The sequence below is a fragment of the Prionailurus bengalensis genome, chromosome C1 (assembly GCF_016509475.1).
Source record: "Prionailurus bengalensis isolate Pbe53 chromosome C1, Fcat_Pben_1.1_paternal_pri, whole genome shotgun sequence".
In the NCBI taxonomy this organism is placed as follows: domain Eukaryota; kingdom Metazoa; phylum Chordata; class Mammalia; order Carnivora; family Felidae; genus Prionailurus; species Prionailurus bengalensis.
Window position 1 is genome coordinate 174,117,867 of NC_057345.1, and position 19,545 is coordinate 174,137,411.

Sequence of the window (19,545 nt, forward strand, 5' to 3'; positions counted from 1 at the left end):
AAAATGGAAAGCAAATGAAAACTAGGTTTTAATTCCTATACTTCACTACTTAGAAAACTTTTGGAATATCTCTCTTTCATATATAAAATTTAGAAACTCTTTCTCACACCTAGCCTAAGAATAATAATGTAGATTTTTAAAAAGTTATTCCTGGTAATAAAGTTTGAATACAAAAGTAGTGTATATAGAATGTCTTAGTTTATTATGTATTGCAGTGGATTATAACAATTACTTTTTCTGTTAAAATTTATATTTTATTTTAAAAATGTTTGATTTAGGATGTCATTATATAAAACAAGTATTATACAATATATTCCTTCATCCAAAATATGTTTTCAAATCACTAGCCATTGTACAATAAGTGAAAAAAATATATTGGAATACTCATGAATTAGAATAAGATAGAATTGCTCTCCCTAGGGTGCCTCTAAATACTCTCCCAATATATCAGGAGAGAGTATGTTGTATAGATGTTAAATTTTCTTTGAATGTTGCCCTGAAATATGAATACTTCCATGCTAACTTAAGGTAATATGTTGGGTATCAGCAGCCTCTTTACAGGAATCATACTAGCCTTCCAGACTTTGAGGTCAATTACTTATGTTTATAGCCTTTATGTCTTAAGAGTAATAACAATTTAAAAGCAGATTACTCATTTATTATAGGCAAAAGAATTTGAGCTTTATAAAGCTCAAATTTATTTTCAGGAAATAAGTTGTGGTTGATAGAATTCTACACATGCATTCTATTTCTGCTTTTGGTCCAGTGTAATCTGTGACACCACCATTAACTACTAAGAAAATGGTTATCCAAATCTGGTCCTTGGGTTTATATTTCTGGCTCAAAATGAGGAATTCAATTTCTCTACCCTTTTCCTCTCCTGACTCTTTCAGACCCCAGTCTAGTGGAGCCCTTTTTTTTCTATCTAATTTGTTCTTTCATTGCATCATCTTTTCTCAGCCTTCCTACCTAAAATAGTTTGCATTGATACTCTCATTCAATGTGAAGTGATTCAGTCTCCATAAGCATTTCCCTTTGTTGCTATCAAATAATTCTTAACGTTAGCTGCAGTCATTTCCATATATATATAAATCACAGATTCACCTCTGCAGCAGAGAATGGGAAGGAGAGATGGCTTATTTTCATCCTTACATCTTAGCTAGACAGACAGATGCCTCTGAAAGCACCCAAATGTTTTGACCACATCTGTTTTGAGAAATACTTTGTTGTAAACAATCTGGTATATTAGTAAATAATATTTCTGGGTTGTAGACACTGTTTCTTCTTGCCAACGCTTGCAGAACCATTGTTATGTAGCTAGACAGCAGTTTGGTGAGATTTTTTTTCTATTTCATCAAAAAGTCATTTATCTCAGCAATGAATGCTGGGAAAAAACAATAAAAAACTTCTGAGGGAATGTGAATCAAATGAAAACCTACAAAAAATACTTTACTACAGTACAGAATAAGTCGATTTGAAATTAATCTGAGATTCTAAATAAATTCATTATGTTCTCTTTATGATAGTATCCAGCTATGCACTGTTCTATATAAAAAATTAAATGTTACCCTCTGTCCCAGAATGGAATAAGTTATTAAATTATTTTCTCTTCATTCTTCTTGCCTCATTTCCAGGTAACTTCTGCAGAACTGAATAGTATAATTCAGAATGTAATGACCTGGGTTGTAGCTACAGTGACCAGTATATTATACCCAGCCATCACGAAATACGAAGAAAGGTTCTGGAATAAAGCATACCCAGGGTCTTCTGACTCCATCCTCTCTTCAGAGAGTTCAAGTTTCTGTAGCACATGCAGTGGAGAGCTTACATACAGAAGCTACGCATCTGCTACTACTAAAACATTTCAGCAAGAGCCCTGTGCCTTTGAGGTTGACGTCTCAATAAGGCAACCAACCACACCTTTAAAACCACCTTCTGCTCACATCAAAAGAACATCTGTGGGAGAAACATGCCACGTGAAAGGGCCAGCTATAACATCAGAACTCAAATATGATAAAACCAGTATGGTATATGCAAATCCTAAGCTCAGAACTTGTAAATCGGATAGCCACCTTTTAACATCATTTGAAACAGGCACAAAAAAATCTAAGGATGCTACTACTGAAACAGACGGCTTAGAGAGTCTACTTGTTCCTGATCAAAAAGCAAAAGCCATGGATGAAATGAAGAATTTGAAGAATGTTTTTGTTAACTTTAAATGCCACTTAAAAGGGGAAACTGAATTGATTTTGGAAAGCATTTTTCAAGAAATAATGTCTGATTTAACACAGGCCATTCCCTCTATTTCTTCTGTTACTGCTGAAGTTTTTGTGGACCAAAGTGAACCTGAAAAGGGAGACTTGCTTTACAATGTTGATATCTGCTCAACAGCCTCAGAGATAGTGGAGAATATGCTCGAGAAGCTACAGTCTGCAGTTGAGAAAAAATGTGTTGAGATATTTTCACAAGAAGATCTGTCAGTTGACATTAAGCCGGGCTTAATACCCAGTGGAGAATACCTCAGTCCATCAAATGGAAAACCTTTAAAAGCTTCACTGCCTTCTAATGTGGAACCCATGTGTGACATTGCAGAGGATATGGTACATGCCATTTTAGAAAAGCTGATGACTCTTGCATCTTGTAAGCGAAATGAACTGCCTCATCTTGAAGATGCAGTTGAACTTTCCGATCAGCAACCTGTGACAGACCCAACATACATGTCCCTCAAAAGAGCCGACAAAAAGAAATGTAGTCCTGAACCTGATGCTGCTAATTTAATTGTTAAAGATGACATAAAAAGTTTAATGTCAAATATTTTTTCCCAGTCCTCTTTGGTCGGCTATATAGAGGAAGCAATCAGCACTATACTAGGATACATACAATCTGAACTTAATGACGAGAGACTTATTGCATCTGAAGAAACAGTAATATTCCTTCAGCTTCTTGATGATATTTTCACTCAACTGCATCAGGAGCCAGGAAAAGGAGATGTTAAACAATGTAGACACTCTAGACTAAGAAGTCCTTCTGACGCTGAAGGAAAGTACAGACTTACTGGCACTAGATTATCAAATGGTCCTATGTCTAGAAGACCATTTCCACCTGTTAATGTTCCTGGCATGGTCCTTTATTCTGAAGATGATAATGAAGAAATAGACAGAATTGTGAAAAATGTGCTTGATTCATCTTTTAAAGATGAAAAGCCAAAATCTCGGGAAGAAATTCCTGAGAATTGGTTTAAAAAAGGAAACACTTGCTTTGAATACAAAAGGAATAGCAAGCCACTTAAAGGAGCTACTTCTCGAAGAAACAAAGTTGCATTTTGCGATGAGGGATTAAAGACTGGGCTACCATCTTTTAATAATAAAGAAATTGTAAAGGAAAAACCCTGTCTGAATAGAGACAGTTTGATTTTCAGCCAAGATGAAAAGCATCACATACAAAAGGCTTCAGAAAACATAGTTAAAGGTATTTTAACAGAAATGCTCAAGGACCTATCTTCTGATCACTTAGACAGTAAAAGTGGCAAAGCAGCTTCTTCTGTTCTTGTTTCAAAAAAATCTCAAGGACTGTCACATCAAGAATGGATGGACAAGATGTTCTCCATGTCAGAAATTGGTGCAGTGGCTCAAGAAATAACAGACGCTGTGTTAAATATACTCCATAAGGCCTTAAGCTGCATTCCAAATACCACTGAAGGTTCCATTTCATCATCAGTTCAAACTTCTCTAGATAGTTCTGATACTCCTCACATGGCCAAAGAAGCACCAAATAAAAAGCCATTAAAAATATGGCTTGACAGTGAAAAGAAAGTGAAATATTTATCTTCATTCAGTGTAGATACTGTGAGGCCTTCTCTGTTAAAATCTGAAAAAAGTGAACCTCAACCCATAGATGACATTGCCGATAAGATCATTAATACAATTGTTAAAAAGCTGAAGTTATTCATTTGTCAGAAATTGCAGATGGTCTTCAAACCTTCAGTTGTGAGGCAATCTTCATTACAATCTCAACTTAGTACTTACACAACTAAAGTGGTAAACATTGTTTTGCGTGCTATCCAGAATGAACTAGAACTCAGTAACAGAACCCTAAATCATAGGGAAATAGACCCTGCCAAATTGCTTACAGGTAAAGGATTTTTTGCTGACACTGATAAATTAGAATCTCTTGTCTCAAATCTCAATGATGACCTTATGGAATCTCCGTTATTAACTTGTATTTGTGAAATGTTATCTAGTGGACATTCAGATCAAAGCAATATTTCACTCCCTTCAGACCAGCCAAAGCCTGCAACTTCCTATGGATCTGACGATGTTGATGAACAAGACATTTTGCCAAGTGGGCAGGATAAAAAATCTTTTCACAAATGTTTGGCTACTCCCTGTGCTCTCCATAGTGTTGTAAATGCAAAAGATCTCAAAGGCAATGCCAGATTGCGAGTGTTAGACAGTATTGGAGAAATACTATATGAAATGTTATGTAAGCTCATAGGAGCCCATCCTCACCATCAGCCACCTTGTGGTAGTAAACAAGGCAGAGAAGAGAATGAAAATCCTCAAATGGCTCCTGCATTGAAGTCTAATATTCAGATCATTTCCAAAACAATTTTGGAATACATCCTTGCAAAATTATGCAGTTTTGATACGGATACCAGTTTTGTAAGTTCTGGATTTAAAGCTGTCTCAGAGTCTCAATCTCTTGATATCGGCAGCCTATCATTTGCTTCAATTATTAAGGAAATGGCCAAATGCACTGACATGATCTCCAGCATAGTTTCCAGGATGATTCAGGAGGGTAATAAAGAGGTGACAAAAAGCACAACAAAAACCATGGCTTCGGTGACTTCCAAAACAGGAAAAACAAAAGAAATGCATCCAAATGAACTGAAAAATGTAGCTTCAGATATTCTTAATATGGTTTTTGCTAAACTGGAAAGGTTTGCTAATGGAAATTTAGAAACTCTGGGTTGTGTTAATGATGGAAATGAAAAAAGCAATAAGATCGACTTGGAATGTGAAAGTCCCAGTATTTTCACAGACACACATGAAGAACTATTGCAGTCTGCTTTATACATGAATGCAAAAAAGATATCAAGTACTATTTTGAAAGCTATTCAAACAGAATTAAATATGAACTCATTAGATTTAAAGACAAGTGTAAATACCCTACCACCTGAGAAACAAGTGCTTAAGAATATAGTCAATTTAATTTTAGATGCAGTGTCCTCAGATATGTTTAGTGAAACTGAATCTGAAGAGGGAGTCACTAAAACTTATCAATACAGGCCAACCTATGGAAATTTTCTTCCTGGAGGTGCTGAATCAGATTCATTTCCTGAAGATGCCTCACATACAGAGAAAGAATTCACTGTGGAGAGAACATTATTAAGAGAAGAAACTAAATCAGATTCTCTTAAACAGTGGGTTCTAGAGAGAGCCTTAAGCAAAATTGAAGTGAAACTCAAAGAACCACAGAAATCTCCAGTCGTTCCCATTATAAGAAACATTTTGAATGAAATTTTCCACAGTGCGTTGGTCAATCAGTTAAACGTGCTTTCTCTATCCCACTCTCATTTAAGTGGCATCCTTCACAACACTGATGAGCCAATTCCTCAAACATCTGTTCAATTTATAGATAAAATAGATAAAATGATGGGTCCTTTAGTGTCTGAAGCAGATGTAATCATAGTGGCAGATGATGTTGTTAGAACTGTATTTCATAAGCTTTATGCAGCTGCCATGCCAGAAAGAAACACAGGTGAAAATAGGTATAAAACCATCACCTTTAGAGCAAATGTTTCTTTACATGAACACACCAATGGAGGGAAGTCTTCTGTTACTGTGCTAGACAAGAACCCTTGTACTCCTAAGTCCAGATTCAGTGTTGACAAACAGGCTAAAGTAAATGTAGTTGAAGATATTGTACAGGCAATATTAACAAATTTAGAAACTTTTGCTACTTCCAAAGTAAAATCTCTCTTTTGTCCCAAAATCAACTTCACAGTGCCAGTGGCTTTGGATAAAAATGCATTAAGCAAAGCATTATCAGTCAAAGATTTGTATTCTGAAGACCAATTTTCCCCTTGCTCAGTGGATCGTATTACCTCAGAAAAGACCAACTCAGTGTGCCAACTCTCCTTAAATAAATTAAATACATATGCAACAGAAGTGGCTAAAAAAATTTTACAAGGAATCAAACATGGGTTAGATAAAGAAAGGGGAAGAAGTCCTTTCTTAACACATAACATTGTGGTTTCTGAAAATATTGCAAGTCAAATTGTTAACACGGTGTTAGATATTGTGTCATGTAAAGGAAAATGTGACGAAAACAATTCTGAGGAAGAGATTAATTCCGATCAACAAGAAGGTATTATTGAAAAGCTGTTTAATAAGACTGAATATAGAAAAGTACTTCAGTTTCAAATACAAGATACCATTGAAGGTATCTTATGTGATATTTGTGAAAAAACACTGTATCAGAATAATCTACCTTGTGCCACATCCACTCGGAAATGTAGCATAGCTAGAAAACATTCTGGAGCAAACTCTGAGATATTCACTGAGGATGCAAATGAGATTATCCCAAAACTTTCAGTGCCTAAATCAGATGTCATTTTGATATCTAATGATATAGTGGATATTGTTCTTCATAATCTCAGTTCTATTGTCATGCTTAGCATAAATGCAAAGAATCTTACTTCTGCAAAATTGCCCCTGACTGTTTGTGACATATCTTCAAAAGTAGAGTGTCAACAGCCTCCTCTTATGGGGTCAAAAAGTGAAAGACAAACAGAGCATTGGCCATCCTCAAGAAATCTGGAATCAGCTTATGCTGATGATTGTCAGATAACAATAGAGAAAGAAGACAATAAATCTGCTCCTGACCCATGTGAGGAAAATGCCAACTTCATTACTAAAATTATTTTCAATAGGTTAGAAGCTTTTGCCACAGAAAGAATAGATTCACTAATTATTCTTGCTTTCCAGCCTAAAGAAGAGCCATTCGATAGCCTGGAACTGGAAAATTGTAAACAAGATGATAGCATCTTTCATGAATCAAGCCAAGTGGAATCAAATGTCCTGAAAATATCCACTAAAACTATCCTCAGCCAAGAACTCACAGATTCCACTTTTGCAAGGTACAGAGAAAACCTTGAGTCCCCAGTTCATCTATCACAAGCTACTCTTAAGGAATATGCTGATATCATTGCCAGTGCCACTTTGAAACTTATTAAAAATGACTTAGACTTAGAAATCCAAAAGATGTATCCATATCCAAACAACATTTTATTCCAAGAAAACATCATTGTGAGTGGAATTGTGAACAGTATCTTAGAGAGTTTATATGATAAAAGATCTGCAAAGGAAATTAGTGTTTACTCAAAAGACAATCCTCAATTATTTTCACAACTAACTGTATCAAATGAAATATTGCTAGGACAAAGAGAGCAAGAGAAAAATAAACTATCTCAGTTTTCAAAATATCCTTTAGAACAAAACCAAATGGCATTGGAAAAAGAAAGCCAGAATATTTTTTTGGAAGAAATATTTATGAGAAATGGAAAATCAAAACAAAAAGAAAAGGCTGCACTGCTCAGTGCAGTGGAAGAAGTGTTAACTACAGTTCATCAAAGAATAATGGAAATCATAGGCCATTTGCAGCCATTTAATGAAATCCCCCACTTTGTATCTAATTCTAAAATTAAAACGTCAGACATAACACAAAAAAACTTTCAATCACAGATTAACAGCGTAACAAATAACATAGTCGAAAGTGTTTTGGGGAAAATGTACTCTATAGTTACATCATTAAATGAAAGTAACAAAAAAGAAGCATCTGACAACAATGATACCTTGTCTAAGAAAGCAGCATGCATCAAAGAAACTAAACAAGTAGGAAAAGGATGTAATCCCACCAGATGTGTGATACCGCAGGTTTATCCTTATGCAGGCAGTCAAAATGTCTCTCTATTAGAAAATAATTTTTTTCAATATTCACCATTGCAAGTGGGGAAAGATTTAGTCCAAATAGTTCTTAATAAGATCATAAATTTTGCCTCAGCTCATCTAGAAGAGACCTTGTCCCCTGAAAGTTGTTCTGATGAGTTGCAACCTCTAAAGCTACACAGTTCTAAAGTGGGCTCTAAGGGCAGCCCTAAACCAGATTTTAAAACAAGTTTAAAAGCAAAATCAAAAGTTACTCCTTTGCCTAAATTTAAAACAAAATCACACCTAGGACCTAGTGGTTCTAAGGTCAAGATCAAGACCAAGTTAGGTCCTAGAGAGAAGACTCCAAAAGGCAATCAGTCCAAGGCTACCCCTGGGCTGCCACACACCCAATCAACAGGTGATGCCCAAAACTTACTGGAAATGAAACTGCCCACTTCAGAACTAAAAATGTATGCCAAAGATATAGTAAGTAATATCCTGGAAACAATTGTGAAAGAATTTGAAAAGATGAAGCAAACTAGAGCAATGATAAATGTTAAAGCTTTACCATTCGATCAAATCACGGCAGCAAATAAAATAGTTAACACAGTTTTGCAAGGATTATATGCTACAAGTAACCGCAATGTGGCTTCTCCAATCAAATGCTCACATGTGGATGATCTCAGACTTACACAGGGGAATTCAGATGCAGAGTATATTGCCAAACAACAAGCATGTTTTTACTTGGAAAATGTTTCTTCACAGCTAGAACAGATTTTTCCTAAAGAAGGTGTATTTAAAAAACTGTTTGACAAATGGCAAGCAGAATCAAATGATATGGAAAATGAAAAGTATACACTAATGACAATAGCTGAAAATGTGCTGACTGAAATCCCAATGAAAACAAAAGAATTAGAACATTCTCTTTCACTTTTAAATTTGCCACATCTTAAGGATTGTGAAAGCAGGTTCTATAATCATTTTAAAGGAACCTCTACTAGAGTTGAAGACACCAAAGCACAAATTAATATGTTTGGAAGGGAAATTATTGAAATGCTGTTTGAAAAATTACAGCTCTGTTTTTTGTCCCAGGTGCCCTCTCCAGGTAGGCAAGAAACTCTAGCAAGTAGAAAAGAACATATTAGTACTAAAAGTAAATATGATTTGCCAATCAAGGACATCCTCGGCAGTGTACCAATATCTAACACGAAGACAATAAACCAAATTTCTCTGGGATCTAGCAACCAAATTGTTAGAGAAATTATAGAAAGGGTTTTAAACATTTTAGAGTCATTTGTAGATTTGCAGTTTAAGTATATCTCTAAATATGAGTTTTCGGAAATAGTGAAAATGCCTATAGAAAACTTTTTCCCTATCCAACAGAGGCTATTAAGCAAAAACATGCTGCCAAAATTACAACCATTGAAAAAGTTTTCTGATGAACCCAATTCAAATACTATTATTTCCAAGGAAAACATACAGAATACCCTTCTACAGGTTCACTCATTCCATTCAGAATTATTTACATATGCTGTTAATATTGTCAGTGACATGCTTGGTATAATTAAGAACAAGCTAGATAAAGAAATAAGCCAAGTGGAACCATCTTTAGTTAGTACATTGAAAGAGACTGTTATAGCAAGTGAGATCATTGGCACACTAATGGACCAGTGCACTCATATCAATAACCTTCCAAAGGAAAGTTTGTTCCAAGGAAAAGAAAATACCTATATTGTTAATCAAGTTGAATTGGCAACCGATATGAAAATGTCCATGTCAAAGTTAAAGGAAGTTACTTTGGGAAATAATCCTTCACAAATCAGTGTACCTAGTTTTGTGTGTTATCCAGAGGAAAATACAAAAAAAAGGCATAACCCTTCATCGAACTTACCCTCATATGCCAGACCCTCTGTAGAAGGTACAATTAAAAGCTCAGAGCCAATGGAAATGCTCAATTCAGAAAATATAACATCATGCTCTAGAAACCCAGTACAAGACTACAGCCCGAGGGAATCGAACTTTGGCATTTTTGACCAAACCATGAAAGGAATCAGCTCTCTCCCTGAAGGAAGTGTCTTACAAAAACTGTTTAATAAAGCAAATGAATCCACAGAAGCAGCATTAAAACAAGTCATGTCATTCATAGAAATAGGAAAAGGTGAAAATCCGAGAGTATTTCATTATGAAACTCTAAAACCAGTTGAGCCAAACCAAATTCACACAACTGTATCTCCACTCAAAATATGTTTAGCTGCAGAAAATATTGTCAGTACTGTGCTATCAAGCTATGGTTTTCCAAGTCAACCACGCATTAATGAAAACATGGAAACAATGAAACCATTTTTCATATCAAAGCAAAACTCTGTGTCTATAATATCCGGACAAAAGAATGAGGAAAAAAGTCTGCTTAGAATGTGTGATAAAAAAAACAGCTGTATACCTGAAGAAGAAAATAAAAAACCTAAAGCCAGTAGAGGAGATTTTTCTTTATTGCAAAAATGGGAAAGTAAGAGATACCCAAAGATAAAGACCCTGAAGGAAGTTAAAGTCATCACTTTTGCTGATCACGAGCTGGGTCCAAATGAAATTCATTTGGTAGCAAGACATATCACCACATCTGTGGTCACATATTTCAAGAACTTTGAAACTAGAGGTAAGCAAGAAACAACCTACTTTAAAAGTTGGTATAATTCAGAAAAAAATAGATATGTATAAAAGCTCTTCTATCCAAGAAGCTGCATTTATTGCTTTTCTAAAAACAGCCTTGGAGGTGGAGTATTTAATTACTTCTTAATATATCAGGATAAAAAAAAAAAAAAGAAAGAAAGAAAAAAAGTTTAACATACACCTGGCTTGAATCTGAACAAGTAAGTCTATTGCTGTTTTCCATATATGCAGATGAGAAAAAAATGGGATTATTTTAAAGGAGGGGATTTGGGTTGATTATGAGATACAAGTTCCAAAGCGTTTTTAAAGTTGTTTTTTTTTTTTGCATGACTTCTTTATACCCATACCAAATACACAGTTAATTGATTGAAGGTTAGCAATTTCTCTTTCCAAGGTGTACAGTTGAATTCTTTGCCATTGTTAGTCATTATTTATAAGGACAGAGGTATTACCAATCTTGTTTTGTTTGTATTCCACTATTCTTACAATCCTTAAAGTCTAAACATATGTTCACAAAGTTATTTTCACTTCTTTTCTAAGAGGTTAAATCATATGTAATAGCCATTTTTGCATCTCAAAACCTATTGATTATTGGAAATTTCATAAAATTTAATATAATAATACTAAAATGTCCCTGAACTGGATCAATAATTGCAATAATTAGTTGCTGTAATATCAGTTCATATACATCACTTGCCAATCATTTTAATAGGAGAACACATACTACCAGTCCTACCCACCTGCATAGGGAGATCATTTCTCATCCTTAAAACTGAAATTCTTTTTTTTTTAATTTTTTTAAAACATTTTTTACTTATTTTTGAGAGACAGAGAGAGAGTGCAAACAGGGGAGGGGCAGAGAAAAAGGGAGACACAGAATCCAAAGCAGGCTCCAGGTTCTGAGCTGTCAGCACTGAGCCCAACGTGGGGCTCAAACCCATGAACCATAAGATCATGACCTGAGCCAAAGTCGGTCACTTAACTGACAAAGCCACCCAGGTGCCCCAAAACTGGCATTCTTTCAAGATGGATAGTTGTGTGTCTGCAATTTCAAGCTCATAAACAGACTTTCTCCAAACATAGCCTAACTAAATTTAGAGACTAATAAAGGGGGGAAAAAAGAGAAGATTCATGAATTCATCCCATTGGTATTTGTCCCTTTCTATCAAATCTATTCTCTATTTCCAGACATGTCCAAGGCCTTCCAGTGATTTTACTCCTGCTCCTTCTTCTCCTTAGAATACTCTTTTTCCTCATTCCCTTCATCTCAATATGACCAAATCCTGTCTAGCAGTCAAGGCCAGGCTTAAAGCTTCCATCTCCACAGAGTGTTGCCTGACTTTACATGCAGATATATAATAGATAATTACATTTGGAGGATATTTTGAGGAAATAATAGTGTGTTTTTCTGGCTGCCACTTCCAAGAAGCTGGCCATCCTAAGTAGGTATATGATTTTCAATAAATACTCTGTTGAATAGAAAAAAGAGTAGAGTTATGACAAACTATAATCGAGGGATTACAGTTCTGCTGACATTGCAACCTATCCCCAGCCTTCCTAGCACATTTTCATTTCAATCAAGTCATTATTGCATCACATCCTAAAAGTAATGAATAGCCTAACATTAAATGTTTTCACTAAAAAAATTTAATTACATGAGCTCTCTAGAGATCACTGGAGACATGATAGATTATAACATTAAACTTGGAAATCATTTCTCTGTATGATTTGCAGCTTCTTAGAGCCCCTACCCATTTAAGCAAGACAGATATCAGCACTTGACTTGGAGACTTGAATTCTTTAGGATTATTTTCTCAATTTTTTGGCTAAAATTAAGATTCTACAGGTGAGGAAAAAAAAAGATTCTACATGTGGGAAATAAGTATCTGAAAAAATCCAATATCTTTCTTGATTATGTTTTTCATTTTCTTTAGTGAGATATTCCATAGGTGAAATTTATATGTAAATAATTTCCAATATATTGAATTTTATATATTTCTCTTCATGTGTGCTAAAAATGATCAGTTTTTTTTTTCAGCTTCCAGTGAGGAGAAATCTATTATTTCTACATTATCAAGGAAAAAATGTGAATCACAACAGCCTCTAAGAAGCATATACAATGATTCTTCACTTAATCAATTTTGTGAACATCTTACTGAGTCTGTCATTTGCCATTTAACTTCAAGCATTTCTGGTAACACCAAAGATAGTAGAGAAAAAGAGAAAGCATTGGAAAGCCAAAATGCAACATTTAACAAGATTATTTCAATTGATTCTCAAATGTTTGAGAGTAGGTCAATTTCTATTGGAGAACTTGCTTTAAGTATTTCCGAAATCATTACCGAAATCCTCTTTAACAGTAACATTATAGAGGTTGACATTGCACAACAAATGTGTCCTTTAAAAACAAAGTACATTTACTGCCCAGGAGTAGCTGCTGATGACTTTGATAATCTCTTTCAGGATCTTTTAACAGGAGTAATTCATGTAATGTCCAGAGAAACAGGAAAAAACCATCATCTTGAAAGCAATGGAAGAAAAAAATCATTTTCCGTGCTTAGAAAAAATAGTGTGCCCATTTGCAATGAAACAAATACCATGGAAAGACAGAAAGGGTCCAGAAATTGTGAAGCATCTACTTACCAAATAGATCATCTCCTTCAAAAAAATAAATTAAATTATCTGGCATGTAAGTTAGACAATCTGGTTGGTAGTCTAAAAACTCGTGAATCCAAAGAAGTAGTCAATAAAGTTTTTAATATTGTTTTAGATTTATTTTCACCAGATGAATATCCAGGTGAGGCCATGAATTCTAATAAAAAAGCAGGAACATTTTTCTCATCCTCAAATGAGCAGCAAACTAATAGCATACTTGGAAATAACTTTGGCCTCACCCCCAAATCAGTTTTTCTTCTCAATGTCGTGTGTGAGAAACTTATCAGAACACTTTTGGAAAAATGCACAAGCACTGTTTTTCTTGATAATAGCCCTCTTTCTGATGAAATATCAGCAGAAGAATGTAAACTTTTAAAAATACGGCAAAGTGTAGAAGACAAAGAATTTGATTATTGTAAGGGAGCAATGGACTGTGAACAATTTCAAGGAGATTATATGTCAGACTATTTGGAAAATCTGGCAGAAATGGATCAAGATTTATTATCATCAGACTCTGTGCTTACTATTATTTCCCACAGCTTGGTTAAATCATTGATGGACAAACTATGTCACAGTACACAACTCCCCCAAAGCCCACCTTTTGCAAACAAGCATTTGAGGCACACAGGAAGAGAAATACAGTCTACTTTCATAAATGCACAAAGGCCAGAATTAACAGAATTAGGACAAGGTAAAGCCTTTTTAGGATTCATGAATTATGATGGTAATGCTTTGACAGGATCCCTGAATAATCTCAGAGGGTTTAGCCCCCAAAAGCAATCACCATTTGGCAAGAAATGTTCAGTAAATTCCACTTCTGTGTCCCCTCTCAAAAGACAGGGAACAAAGGATATGGATTCAATACCCATCCATAATAAGCTATATCCAGGAGATATAAATATCGGTGTGTATTCAGCCACATTTTTGGAGGAGATAATTTCAGAACTGTTTTTTAATCTCTCTACTTCACTGTGGGGAAAAAATGAAAACATCACCGAGGGCCGGCTCAATGAGATGAATACATTATTTGTCAATGGTGTAGTAAATAAGTTTAATAACGCACAAGTCACTGTCTTACGGGATGTTGAAGAAAGGCTGTGTTTTCCACCAATCCATAAAGAAACGATTAGTAGAATTGTTGACTCAGTTTATTATGATGTTTTACAGCAATATAAATTGAAAGTGACTTGTGATGATAATCTGGCATGTGACAATACCTCAATAGCAGAACAAATAACTAATAACATATTGTTAGAGATTTTAGACTACCAACTCCCATCTTGCTTCAGAGAAAAGCTCATACCAAATTCATATTACCCTCTCCAAGCTGAAATTATATTGCAGAAACTTCAAAATAACTTGAGAAAATTTACTACCCAGTTCAGGTCTTCAACAGGCTACAGCACCATGTTGTCACATTCATTTTTAGAAGACATCATCAGAAGACTTTTATCTCAACTGATTCCTTCACCCAACAAGACCTCCCCTTTGGGAAACAAATATTTCATGAGTTCAGATTTCAATGAAATGTCTACCTGTATAATAAATAAGGTTATGTCAGCCATTTCAAAACATAAAATTTGGTTCACTATATATGATAATCAGTATCTATGTAGCGGAAAAAACCTCCAGAAGATGGTGGATACCGTTTATCACAATATTATGCAAATGTCTGATTCTCTTGTTTCAATACAGAAAAGTATAGCCAGCCGAAGCCCAATTATGATTGACCGAATAGCCAGTTTTATTATCCAAGAGATTATTGAAAATCATCTTCAGCCATTTTTGTGTGGAGAAGGTTTACCTCGTCCAAAGACTCCATCGGATGCCGTATCAAATATGGTTAAACAGGTTCTCAATGAAGTTATAGAGTCACAGAGACCCCACACGCCATCACCCTCAGGTATTTATCCTGATACATTTGTAGGGGCAATTGTTGACAGACTTTTATCAAAGATTTTCAGTCCAAAGCATAACACTAAAATTGAACTAGAAAATATGACCCAAAAAATAGTAAACTCAATAAATAACCATTTTAACAAAGCTAAAATTCACATTCTATATGATGGCAAAGAACAGTCTTACACCTCTGCAGATACAGATATTGTGGATAAACTTGTCACCTCGATTTATAGAAATGTTTTAAAACAGCATGGGCTAGACCCTGAGGTTGATAAAGAGTCTGAAGACAGTGATATTTTTGTGGAAAATATTACAAAGTTAATTGTAGCAGCTATTTCAGATTACCTTCTTCATCCTCTATTTTCTGGGGATGTGTCATCATATTCCTCTTCTATTTCAATGGCTGAGAATATTGTTCAGGACACTCTTGGTAACATCAGTAAATCTACCAAGACAAGTCAGAATTTATCTCCATATAACACCTTGCTGCCATACACGTTTTTGGAAGACATGGTAAGAGTACTATTATCTAGAATCTTTCCTCCTGCATCTAGCATTGTTCCAGATAGAGAAAGCCCAAAAGACAGATTAAGAATGAATTTCAACGAAATTGCTTCAGAGATAATCAGTGATATTAGGATGAAAATTTCCCAACATGAAATTCGGTTTTCAAAAAATGAAGAAGAAACCAAGTTTGTTTATTCCGAAGATGATGTTCAGCATCTCGTGGACTCAGTATTCAAAAATATTTTGCAAAACTCTGAGTCTCAAGAATTAGTTGAGCAAAATATCACAAGCAGTAATGATGTTCTTATTGATAGAATAGCAGGTTTTATCATTAAACATATCTGTCAACAACATCTTCAGCCATTTGTGGATGGAAAGTTATTACCTTCTTCATCATATAAATATTTTGATGATGAGAGAAAACAGTGGTTTTATGCCAGTGTTTATTCCTCAACTTTCTTGGAAGATGTAGTCTCTGGGGTTTTAAGCAAAATATTCCACAGGGTGTTAGGCATTGTACAAACGACATCAGTAAGGGATTCAGAAGATGAACTGTTTGATAAAGCTGAAAAACTCATCCATTTGATAGCAGAGGAATTCTCAAAAGTTGAAGTTAGCATTCTAGAGAATACTGAGGAACAACCGTGTTTGCCTCCAGTGGAGAGAGATGCAGTCAAGAACATTATTGATATGGCATACAGCAAACTTCTTCAAGAATATGAAATGGAAATAATGTCTCCTAAAGATTTTCTAAATGACACAAAAACATTGGCTGCAAGGATAACTAAAATCATCCTTGCTGAAACTTTTGATTTCCAAATTCATCCACACCTCATAGGAAAGATTCCTTTTAAGTCACACTCCAAACTCAATACTAATGTTTTAATAAAAAGACTTCAGTGTAACATTACCAAATCAAAATTTCAAAGGCAGGCATCAACAATATATACTACCATGTTATCACATACTCATTTGGAAAAAATTGTCACTCAGCTTATATCTCAGATGACTCCATTGGCCTCCATGACAGAACACCCAGATACTTCTCAATCAAACTTAAATAATACAGTCACAAAACTGATAAATGAAATTATGTCAATAATTTCAAAACATGCAATATGTATTATTAAACATGGGAATGAAAAACAAAGTATGATTTCAGAAAAAGATATCCAGTCTATGGTTGATTCCATTTATGCTGATCTTTCATGTTCAAATCTATACCAATCCCTTACAAGAGATAAAAAAGGTATAAGTAATATAGCTGTTTCAAAAATAGCAAGTTTTATAATAAAAGAAATCTTTAACCACCATCTTCAGTCATTTTTATCTGAAGATAAAACTCTTGTTTCAGCTGCAGTTGATCAAACATATAAACAGAAAGCAATAGATCCTAAAAAGAGAGAGTTATCTTTCATTGTGAACTCGGCTGTGTTTTGGGAGGAGGTAATTTCTGAGCTTTTATGTAAACTCCTTTATGCATTCTCACACAATTTCTTGGCTGCTGAAAACCCAGATACAGTAAAAGCCAAAATTACTGGTATTGTTACAACATTAGTAAATTCGATTGTTCTGGAGTTTACCACATCAGAGATTTTAGTTGCAGATAACTTTGATGATGACATGTGTTTTTCAGAAGGATATAAAGAAATTGTTAAAAACACAGTCAACCTAATTTATGAAAAAATTTTAGATGATTATAAATCTCTGATGCAAGTATACAGGGCTGTACAAAGTGACACTATTTGTTTTGGGAGAAAAATATATCATTTGCTATTGGAGGAAATTTATGAATATCAGGTGCAGTCATTAGTTTCAGGAGAATTAGTGTCTTCTTCCTATTCTTCCCCTCAAGCTGATAATATCATCAGAAATGTGCTCAATGTCATCACAAAGGATAGCCATACCTTGCCATCATGTATTACTGTGTTGCCTCGTTCTCTTTTGGAAGATATGATTTACAAGCTGCTAGTGCATATCTTCCCTTCAACTGACACTGAAAGTGAACTAAAAGAGGAAGAAGTTACATCCAATTGTGAGTTTGTAGATGCAACTTCAAAACTGACAGATGAAATTATCAAAGAAATTTCTGAACATGAGATTCGCCTTGCCACAGCAGAGGAGAATGCAGAAAGTATGCAATTAGAAGTGATTGAGAGTTTGGTTGACTCTATATGTAATAATATTTTGAAGAAATCTGAATTTCAAGCTGAAGTACAGAAAGGTACAGACAAAAAAGGAGGCTCGTTCCTCAGTAAAATAGCTGGATTCATCATGAAAGAAATCGTGGATCATCATCTGCATCCATTTTTACATGGTGAAGAACCATCTTCCAGTGACTTCTCTGATTATGAGCATGTGTCTGTACTTAGTAAACCTGATAAAGAAAAGACACAGCCTGCTCTTTATTCAGCTACATTTTTGGAAGATGTAATCGTTGAGCTTGTTAATAAATTTTATTCTCTTCCAAGTATTACTAAAGATTCTAAGAAAAAAGAAATGGTAGAGCCAGACCTTGTGGGCTTAGCTATAAAATTTGCAAACTCTCTGATAGGAGAATTTAGGAAAAGTGAAATTAAAGTTCTACCAAATGCTGAAGAAACGCTTTCTTTTCCACCAATTCATAAAGAAACAGTTGACAAAATATCCAATTTTGTGTATGATCAGTTCATAGGAAAGTATGGATCTAGTGATATTCAGAAGGTTGATAAAAGTAACATTGTCATAGAAATGATTGCCACTTTAGCTCAGAAGGCAATCTCTGCTTTTAAGATTCAACCACTTTTTTCAGGAGACTGGTCTTCCACCTTCTTTTCATTTCTAAATCCAGATAACATCACCCAAAGGGTTCAGCATTTACCGCAGCAAACCTCTACACAGATAAACAAATGCTTAAAAGGGAATGAACTTGCTTTACCAAAACATTCATATAAACACAGTTTTGCAACCATAAACGAGAAAAATGTGCTGGACACTTTGGAAATAGACAGAGGTACAATAAGTAGAAAGACAAGACTCAAAACTGAAGAGACCTCAATGAAAAAAGGTGACATCCAAGATCCAATAGTTCCCTCTGCAACTAGAATTATGAAAAGCAACATAGTTAACCTGTTATCAGGGTCAGCTGAAAGTGTGGCAAACAAAAAGAAAGAGACAGAAAATAAAATGGAAACTTCCATTAAAAAACATGAGAATTTATCAAGAGTTACTTTTCCAACCACCAGTGTGAAAAGTAAAGTTATGCAGGAGCCAGATTTAAAGATAACTCTAAAAAACAATCACATTGAGAAGAAAAACATACCAGTTTCAAAATATAAGAAGAGACAATATAATAATATAAACGTACAATTTCCTACTGATGATACAGAATATAAGGAGGAAGTACTTGGACCAAAATTTGAAATAAACATTGAAAAGAAGATTGACTATACAAGAGGAAATACACTTAAAAAAGAAGACAAGCCCTTTCAGTTGTCTTTGACATCTGAAGCAAGAAGTACAGAGACCACAGCAGAGAATTTTTTGAAAACAGTTACCCAAAAGCCAAATAATGAGGATGGAAAAGACTCTCCGTCTCAAACAGATATAAGTGAGAAACAATACTCAGATTATGAGTATGTTCAAAATGTCACTGAAAACATTTATGACAATATCTTAGAAATATGTAATTCTCCAGAATCAGCAAATTATTCAAAACCCTGCAGTCTCCCAAATGATACAACAACATGGCTTGCAATTCAAGAAGTTGGTGAAGATTTTACACAGTCTGTTTCAACAAAGGATTCATCCCTCTCAATTAACAAAAATCTCCCTGTCAAAGAAAAAGAGAGAAATAAAGAAAGAGAGAGAGAGGAAGAAAGAGAGAAAGAGAAAGAGAGAGAGA

At 34.7% G+C, this 19,545-nt stretch overlaps 1 protein-coding gene across 1 annotated transcript in view; it reads left to right on the top strand.

Annotated features, from left to right (window-relative positions):
* Nucleotides 1–19,545, top strand: part of FSIP2 (fibrous sheath interacting protein 2) — a 98,970-nt gene that overhangs the window by 39,527 nt on the left and 39,898 nt on the right. The window contains exons 16-17 of the mRNA XM_043577241.1: nt 1,635–10,584; nt 12,637–19,542. Of these exons, the coding sequence (XP_043433176.1) occupies nt 1,635–10,584; nt 12,637–19,542 (15,856 nt within the window). The remainder of the gene's footprint in view (nt 1–1,634; nt 10,585–12,636; nt 19,543–19,545) is intronic.